At 37.5% G+C, this 10,086-nt stretch overlaps 1 protein-coding gene across 1 annotated transcript; it reads right to left on the bottom strand.

Annotated features, from left to right (window-relative positions):
- Positions 1 to 1,428: 1,428 nt before the first annotated feature.
- Positions 1,429 to 9,842, bottom strand: LOC141633705 (uncharacterized). Its single transcript, XM_074446130.1, is given in 6 exon segments — positions 1,429 to 3,311; positions 3,594 to 3,754; positions 4,137 to 4,209; positions 5,514 to 5,656; positions 5,983 to 8,384; positions 8,387 to 9,842. Coding segments are annotated over 2 exon segments (1,905 nt in total). The 5' UTR covers positions 9,311 to 9,842; the 3' UTR covers positions 1,429 to 3,311; positions 3,594 to 3,754; positions 4,137 to 4,209; positions 5,514 to 5,656; positions 5,983 to 7,403.
- Between the last annotated feature and the right edge of the window lie 244 nt (positions 9,843 to 10,086).

Below are 10,086 nucleotides of genomic sequence, written 5' to 3'. Positions count from 1 at the left end.
TGCAAATAATTATAAAACCATAGCAATTACATATATGTAGTTATAAGTAATCCAGTATCCCCAGTTATATCATCAGCATTCAGCCATTCATAACATGTAACTATGATAAAATATCAAAATACACATCTCTAGCAGGCTAAATACATACCTCTACCTTACTAGATACACGTCTTTAACAAGTTAGATACACTTATTTACCTTACTAGATACACATCTCTAGCAAGCTAGATGCACTTCTTTACCTTGCTAGAGATGTGTTTAAAGTCATGAGCTATGACTTTGATTTGAATTGATGGCAATGTGTCCTATGATCCTAATGAATTGTGTCCTATGATCCTAATGAATTTTGCTGCAAATTGATAAAATAGAATTTTATGATAAAGAAGTTTCTCGACGACAATGAACTTGACTTGGTGGTGAGATCTCATGAGGTGAAAGAAGAGGGGTATGATATTGAGCATGATGGGAAACTCGTCATAGTATTTTCAGCACCAAATTATCTTGATAAGGGGCAGTGATTCAATTTGAAGCTCCGGAACTGAAGTATGAGATTGTCCAGTTTACGGTTGTGGCGCACCCGGAGGTGATGGTGCCAGGGACCAATGGTACTGAACTCCCATTTATGTTAAAACTGATCATTCCTAATCCCCTCCACAATCTTCTTAGCAGCAAGCTCAATATCCAGCTTTTCGATACTATCAGCAATGTGAGTTAATACGCCTTCCGTCATAATTAGCATTCTGCAAGACAGTCTCACGTTAATTAATATAAATGATACTAACCGATAAACAGTAGATTACTCATGTACCTGTTAAGCCTCTACCCAAGTAAATAATTCGTCTTATTAATGTCTTATATTCTCCAAGTCGAAATCAGTAAACCGGTCTACTTTCTTATGCAACAATTGGACCATGGTGCACAGATCAAGAGCAGTTCAAAAGCCAAGCTTGGTCAATAATGTCAAACATGATTGACCAGCATTGATGTGCTTATCCGAATTCCAAACCTCGTAATCAATGAAAGACATATACCAGCAGACTGACTGCATTAAAATGACAGCAAACAAAGGGTATTTGACACAACAAATCACATAAGCATAAACATTTTGTTAAAGTCAGATGCGAAATGGGGTGCATCGCTTTTTTATGAGTTTGTTCAGCAGTAACAAAAAGAGCACATTACATATCTGTTCAATGTTTACTTGATGAATCCGGAACAATTTGTGTTATCTCTGAAACCTGATGGGTCTTACTAACCAAGGACAAAGGCCTAAAATAGAGCATAACAAGCCAAATAAACACCAATTTGAATGAACATACCTTTTGTATTAGTAATTCGCGCCTAGCTCGGTAATTCATCACTCATCAGTGCTAAGGTTTCAGTTGCTACCATAAGACAAAGCTCTTAGATTACCGAAAACTATTACAATATGTGAAAGCAAACTTTTGATTATAACCTAATTTTTCGCTTACACATGGTATTTCTGCCTAGGTTTCAAATTGATTTACAAAAATCAATTACACACCTGATGAAAATCTAAAATTCAGATTTTATAAATCCTAAATTTTTCGATTATAACCTAATTTTTCGCTTACAACACCATGATTTATCACAAAATTACATTAAAATTTGATAAAAACTAAACAGATCTAAAAAATGTAATTGAATCCTAACCTAATTTTGATTATTCTCACCGGTGCTAGGGGCAGAATAACATTACTTTACTGGCCTGATCTTCACAGTTTGCAGCTCCAACTACTGCCTCAGAATCTGGTTGCGCCGCCCTGCCTGAATATTCTCGCCATAGATCTAATGAGCCAAAATCTCTACAGCCTGAGTGGTCAAGATCACTGAGAATGGGTTCCTTAGAAATTTTGTAGGCTGAAGTCTCCATGTGTTTATCCCTGCTAGTCGGGGTAGAGTTCTTCCTTTATTTTGCCTGCCTTCTCAATCACCGTATTGTCATTCACAGTGTTTCTCAACTCTTTGAATTGGTTTCCGCAGCATTAAAGGGCAACCATAGGCGTAATTTTTGAACCATAGCGCCCACCCCGATACTATAGTCGAATTTTCACATGGCCACAGATAACTTCCCCACCTGAATTGTCCTGCAAAAGGAATGAAAAAAGGACGCATGAATCACAAATATGAATGCGAACAAAAGGGCATGCATTTCACTAAAACAATCCAATCCACCTACATCACATCAATATCATCAAAATAACCGCCTGAAGGGAATGAGATCGCCTTATCGATCAATTCAATACCAAAAAATGCCATAGAAAATTAAACTTGACAACCTGAACCCTATATAAAACAATTGAACATTGTGTTTGCGAATAAAACATATCTGTTAGCAGCTATAGCAAGAAGGCAGAAGCTGCTTCTCCTCTAACCACTCTGGCAGCCTGAAGCTGCAACTGCAACTTGAGGAGATATACTTGGCTAGAGCAACCTACTCCAAATTACAAGAAACTCACTAGTACAATCTTGTTCCAAGCATTTAAACAAACATGTCCCTGACAAGCGATTTCATATTTTCAATATAGCTTAACAACTCAATCTATGAGCTACAGTCAGTGTATGAAATCAAACAATAAAAGGTCGTAAGACTCCTAACTAAGGCAGGTGAATCTAAAAAGTAATCTGTGCAAACTCCTATATAACTCAATCTATGGATCATCCTGCCTTTGCGTCAAAAACAGTTTCAGAAACAATTGCTCTATAAAGGATGCCCAGGAAAAAGAATAAGGTACATACAAATGCAACAGTAGTTTATGCATCACGAATAGGGTCAGAGACAACATACTTGTTAACAACCATGTTACAAGGCATACCATCTTTCCTCCACCCTTTGCATACACCATAATCAACAGGGGTGACAAGCTCCAAGATTTGATTTGCATTAAAAACACTCACTTGGAAACCAGAGGACCCTGCAACCAAAGTGAGAAATTAAAACAATGTTCAAATAATATAGCAGCTAACTATTCCCAGGATTAAATACTATGAGATGCCGCAAATTCACTTTCAATTCACAGTCTAGGAAATTATAATGGAATATGTCTATACTATACATTTACAGTATACTAAACATATTCATCCTATAGTTATCTGGGAAGGACCATAAGTGTCTTTTGGTAAAACACCTAGGTTAACTCCTTAATGTCTGATTGAAGTGGCAGAGGGTCGACAAACAAAATAAAAAATCGCAATAATAAGAGTTAACCGAATAATCATAATATTCCCTTATCCTCAATCATTTGTTTACCAATCCCAGACCAACCAGCCGCCACCACCACACCACTGAACTTACCCCAACCCCAGTACCGTCCCCTCTTCATTTATATAATGCTTAAAGTAATGGCAATGTTAAGGTAGATAGAACCTACCTTGAGTCAAACTTAAGACATATCAAAGTTGATAATGAAAAGGAATGAAATGCAGCCAAAAGATAGTTCTTACAAGGCTCAAAAGGGAATACAATGAGTCACATTCAGAATTATATTCTCCCCTTGCATTGAGCGGTTCATAAATTACTGCCTCGGTTTTTTTTTTTTTTTTAAAAAAAAAGACATAAGATGAGAATTTACCTGACTGAAAAGGGAATATCTCTATCTTTTCTGGAGCCACATTCAGAATTTTAACGGATCTAATGGACGCATCACCTCCAAAACCAGGCTTGAATAGGTGCTCAAATACATCTAATGGGTTGTGAGGACTTCATAAGCTTGAGCCAATTCCTCAGACTGAACTAAGAGCCATCAAAAGAAAGATAAATGATGTCAGAATGCAGTAATTCAGAAAAGATTATCACAAGTCCTGAACTCACAACACTCGATTTCTAAAAGGCACTAAAGGCATAGGTAGGCGAAACACGAAATGAGAACTAAGGTAAGGTCATTCAATTGATGACCAAATGATAAAATTTTAGAAATTGAAAAACAAGATCGAATCGCGTGAAACTTGCGAAACAAGGGTTAATCAGTAGAAGCGAGATTACTAAGTTCCCCAGAATCATAAACCCTAGTAACACGAAACATACGAGAACTCCTAAACATATATCCTAAGATCGTTAGAAGAAAGACAACAGCTTTCTTACTTATCGAAGTTTTGTTCACCAAGGTAGAGAGAACCTGAGTACAAGGTAGCGGAGGAGACTGATCCAAAGAAGACGCCGCCACAGCCTGTGAGTGACGAAGTGTACATCTGCAAATGAGAATAAACAAAATGAACAGTTAGTTACCATGCCCAAGATGAATCTACCTCAAACACACAAATGAACAGTTAGTTACCATGCCCAAAGCAAAACAATAGAGTTATTGGTGAGTACCTAAATTTTACTTTTGTTAAAGGGTCTAAACTATCAAACTTCACCATTAAGGGACTAAACTTAACACCGTCAACTAAACTGATCAAACAAACCCATATCAATATATATCATACATACAAATGGCGGGGGTACTGACAGAACCCCAAAAATCAGACCGCGCACCAAATCCGAAAGAGAGAAAAATAATAGAAAATCATGCTCTCTCCATTAAAGCACTAGATAACCCAAGAATACCTTCAATTAAGCCGTAATATTGATAGAACATCACTACAAAATTCATCCTTGATTACTGAACAAGATCAAGAACAAGATTCAAGTAAGTGGTTAATTTTTGTTCTAGCTTGGCGATTTATCTCTTTTTATGTTAGGGTTAATAAAATGCCTAATATAATTAATTTTGATTTCAAATAACTTACAGCTAGTTGTATAATTGGTTGCTGGCAGAATTTAACCACTTGCTTGAATCTTGTGACATAAAAAATATAAATCTTGTACTAACTTCAGATTGTTTTTTATACAATGATTTTTCGATTTCTATGTTAATGGTTGCGTCTAACTTACAAACTACGGGTTTGTTTTCCAGAATTTGAGTGGTAAAGATCTGTAGCATTTTTTGAGTGGCTGAAAGAAACCAAAAGAGAAAGCACATGGACATTGAAACTCTTTAACAACAATTTGGGGAACAATATGTAATTGGTATCATTGACAATAGTTATAGTTATTAGTTTTTGTTGGATTGTGTTTTGGGTGAACAATATAACTGGATTATCTCTTTGTGTGTTTCAAAAGCATTATGGGTGGTTGTAATTTGATTTAACGGTAAAGTTAGATAGTTTAGACCCTTAACCGGGGAAAAAAAGAAGCAAAGTTTAGGTACTTATTTTACCACCCTTAATCAATACTCTTAAATCGCGAGATTTATACTTATGTCGTCAATATTGCAAGTTTTTTTTTCTTTCTTTTACGGAAAAAATATTTCTGTGTTTAGAAACTAAAGACAAATGTGTTTCTTTGTCAAATATGCAAAGCATGTCTTGGTCTTACCTAAAAATTTCTGCATGATATAAAGATACCGAACTCTAGTCGACCACAACAAAAAAAAAACTTTTTTTTGTGAAGCGGTTTCGAGTCCCACAAGACACAACTCCCCAACAACTTTAGAAAAAAGAGAGCTAATTACCTTTGTTTAGTGGCTCAAGAGTGAGGTAAGAGTTATGGTTCCCTTCTCCAATGAAAAGCCTCTGAGGATCTACGCAACCCCTCCGCGAGTACAAACTTACGGCATTTCAACTCAGCCCATTGTAGAAGACAAAATAATGCAGCCTTGCGTAAAAGTTAGGAACAAAGCATCACTCTTAAGTCTTAACTCCTAACTGAACTCAACGACTCAAGAACGACATCAAAGGCCAGTAGGACTAGTACAGAATAATCAAAGAATCGAATTAGTAAGTCACCAAATCAGAAACCCGGTTTTCTCCAAGTTACAAGCTGTCAAAATAAGATAATGGTGCTCCTCTTCCAACTCCGATAAGATAAATTTTGCACCCAGTATAACCAAAAGGACAGATAAAGTAGTGATAAACTACTAGTTGGACGAACTAAAATGAAATACATAATTTACTGGCAGGGAAAGAGGATTACTTAATTACCTGTAGACTTTTGACGAACAATGTGCCTTAGAGGTTGATCTTACGGTCTAATGTATTTAGACCTGTTCCCTCTTCTTTTATTTTCTTGATCTTCTATTTGATATACCTCAGCATTAACACTGATCATAGTAGACCGCTTCCTCCACTTTCTTCCTCACATATGTCAAAGCTAGCTGTACAAACCTTTTTATTTCATCCATATTACCTTCCACCAAGATTCGCAACTAGAGCGCCAGTAAACTTTGTCCGGTGGTCGAAGAGTAAGGTTAGAGTTGTGGCTCCCCTCTCCAATGAAAAGCCCCAAATGATTGAATTCCCGTAACCCCGGACACAGCCCTGTCAGAAGTTAGAAACACAGCCCTACTCTGACTCCCAACTGAACTCAAGAATGATTTGGAAACCAGTTGGACAAGTAGTAGTGTACTACGTAATATAAAAAAAAAAAAAACCATCGAAATAGTTATAAGCCAAATCACAGCATACAGTCACTGACACGGCAGTGACAAGCACAGTCAGCTGGTAAAGAAGTAAAAACAATCTCGTCGAACTTCATTTAAATAAATAAAATAAAAGTATCTAACACAGGGGGACACAAGGTATCAGTCACACACTCATGCCTAGCCATATTTACAAGAAGACCAGCGCAGAACATCAGTGAAACGTATTAAGAGAGCAGAAGGAATTTTATCATAGGACCTAAAAAAGTATGCATGATGCAATGAAGCACACATTGACAGTACTTTGAAGAGTTACAGAAAGGACAGTTTTCAAATATCCAAAAACCGAATTACAAGCAGAAATGATCATCAAGTCATCATTTCGAAACTTCTGGAGAAACTGTGGGTTATCATGCGATAATTGTTAAAGAACAACAAAAGAGTGTAATTATCAGCTTCAAAGCCCTCTTAACCATTATATCACGGTAACATAATGCAGTTTGCAAATCCTCATTAACAATGAATCCTCGGATAATGGTATTGTCAGTGACACTATCGGGAGAGCATCCATTATGCCTCCTTTTGTTTAGGAGCTCTATAGCATCAGTCATAAGACCTTTTTTTTGTTTTTACAGAGGCCTTTGATCATGATATTGTACCCTTGGACAGAAGATCAGAAACTAGGTTATCGGCATCTTTAAACACCACACACACGCCGGAAAATGCATATACCCTCTGAAACCACCATAACCCCGTCGGAAAAGGCCTTACACAAAATCACCACCACCCTGCCGGAAAACGCCCCCATTCACACAAATCACTATCATACAACCGGAAAAAGTGCATTTACCCCCGAAACCACCATAACTTCGTCGGAAAAGGTCCCACACTTGCCGAAATCACCACCACCCCCACCGAAAAACGCCCCCCATCCATACAAATCACTTCCATACAACCGAAAAAATCCCCAACCCACCAAAAAAATCACTTCCATACAGTCGAAAAACTCTTTGGTTTATCATGTGATAAATGGTTACGTAACAAAGAAAGAGTGTTAGCATTAGCCTCAAATCCCTCGTTAACCATTATATCACAGAAACATAATGCATTTCGCAAATCGCCGTTGAATATGAATCCTTGTATAATTGTATTATAGGTGACATCATTGGGAGGGCATCCCACTTGCTTCATTTGGTTAAGGAGCTCAATAGCTGTATTCATAAGACCTCTTTTGCAATACCCCTTAATCATTGTACTATAAATTATATGATTGGGTACCATACCCCTTGATAGGAGAACAGAGACAAGGTTTTCAGCATCTTTAACTTGACCAGCCTCATATAAACCGTGAATTAGGATAGTGAAGATGACAATATTAGGCGCAACTCCATTAGACTCCATCTCCTTGAGCAATGCCTTCGCTTCATCAAGCTGTGCATTTTTGCATAACCCGTCTAATAAGGAACCATAAGTGCAAACACTTGGCTTAATTCCATATATTTGCATCTCATTGAATAGCTGACGTGCCACTGGGATGCTATTACATTTATACAATCCATCTATGAGTGTGGTATAAGTCACGACATTAGGAGAGCATCCAATTTGCTTCATTTTGTTTAGAAGCTTCATAGCTGTATTCATACGACCTTCTTTGCAATACCCCTTAATCATTGTCGTATAAGTTATATGACTGAATACCATACCCCTTGATAGGAGAACAGAGACAAGATTTTTAGCATCTTCAATCCGACCAGCCTCACATAAATTGTTAATTAGGATATCGTAGATGATAATATTAGGAGCAACTCCATTAGACTCCATCTCCTTGAGCAATGCCTTTGCTTCATCAAGCTGTGCATTTTTACATACCCCGTCTAGTAAGGCACCATAAGTGCAAACATTTGGCTTTATTCCATAGATTTGCATGTCATTGAAGAGCTGACGTGCCATTGGGATCCTACATTTACACAACCCATCTATAAGAGTGCAATAAACCCCTTTGCATTAGGGGCAATCCCTCGCTCAAACATTTCTTGCAACACGTCGAAGGCCTTGTCAATGCTTTTAAGTTTAACATATCCATTGATCAGAGTACCGTAAGTCACAACGTTAGGGTGGCAGTGGGTTTGAATCATTAAATCAAATAGCTCTCTTGCCTTGTCCATTTGGCCGCACAAGCAGTAGCCATGCAATAAAGTACTATAAGTAAATACATTAGGAGCCACACCTTGTTTAGTCATTATCTGTATAAGGGCTTCTGCTTCATCAATCATATTGTTTTTACATTGCATGTGAATCAACATGTTATAAGTATAAACATTGGGTGCAATGTTGTTCTCAACCATCTCAAGCAACATTTCCTTAGCCTCAGTAAAGAGTTTATCTTTGTTGAGACTATGGATAACAGTGTTGTACATGGTAAGGCGAGGCTTACAACCTGAGGGGCAAGAATTCAGCTCGCGGAGCAAGTGGAGAGCGCCGACATTGTCTCCAATCCCGCAAAGACCTTTCACAATGGTATCATAGGTAACTATATCTGGCTGAATGCCTAGCTTAACGACAACTACGTCAAACAACTCAATAGCTTGTGGAAATTGGTTATTGTGCACAAGGCCTTTGATTAAAGTGGTGAATAAAACTAAATTAGACTCAAAGGGATACCCAAGCTTAAGGGACTTGGCAAGGAGAGAATACCCAAAATCAACACGGCCTAAGTGGCAGTAACAATTAGCGAGGATGCGAATGGAATACAAATCAGGTCGGGTACCGGATAACTCAAGATGCGAATTGAGAGAAATGACGGTTGTGTGAGGATATATTCGTTTGATTTTGAGCATGGCGGCAAATAGCCTGTTAAAATGGATAATCGAAGGTCGCCGCACCAGAGACATCATTTGGTGGAATATATTAAGGGGAAAATAGAGATTAGTAAAACCTAATTGACATTGTTCTCTAACATAATCCAGAAAGATTCGAGAATCGTCAATAGGATTAGCCTTAAAATGAGCAGAATTGCAGAAATAACGGGAATTAAATTGTGTTATAGAATAACAGAATTGTAACAGAATAAGTTTTGGCGCCAAAATTAGTTAAGAAAGTTGTTAGAGTTAGCTGGAATTCAGTTAGAAATAGCGGGAAAGTAGCTGTCATGAGCTGTATAAATATGAGAATTCCTTAGTTTGTAATTCATTCAATCATTTCATGACAAGAAAATCAATAAAAATCTTCAATCTTTCTCTACATTTCTTATCTCTCATTTCTCTGAAATTTGTCAAACTGTGTGTACAAACTACTCGAAGTTCTCTTTCTTCATCTTAATTGAGCAACTTCCTGCAGCTTGTATCATTGGTATCAGCTTGTTGATCCTTTGATTGTGCTTCCGCAAAACTCAATTGCAATTAATTTTTCCCCAAATTTCGTAAAGAACCCTAAAGCGCACTGCTACACGCAAATTGATGTCAACAATTGAAATCAAGCAATGGAAGGTCGAATTTCTACTCTTGAGCGGTGGAGCAACAAACAACGATTCTTGGCGAAATTATGGCGTTGTTGAAAGCAAATGAAGTTGGGAAGGATCTCGAGGTGCGTGATTGGGTGCGGAAACGGTGAATCTCCACATCAGTGTAATGAAATCATCTCAAGTTTACACCCAAGCTTGAATTTCCTT

Source organism: Silene latifolia, chromosome Y (genome assembly GCF_048544455.1).
Source record: "Silene latifolia isolate original U9 population chromosome Y, ASM4854445v1, whole genome shotgun sequence".
NCBI classification, from domain to species: Eukaryota; Viridiplantae; Streptophyta; class Magnoliopsida; order Caryophyllales; family Caryophyllaceae; genus Silene; species Silene latifolia.
The sequence above is the reverse complement of the archived record's forward strand: the minus strand, read 5'-3'. Positions and strand labels throughout refer to the sequence as shown.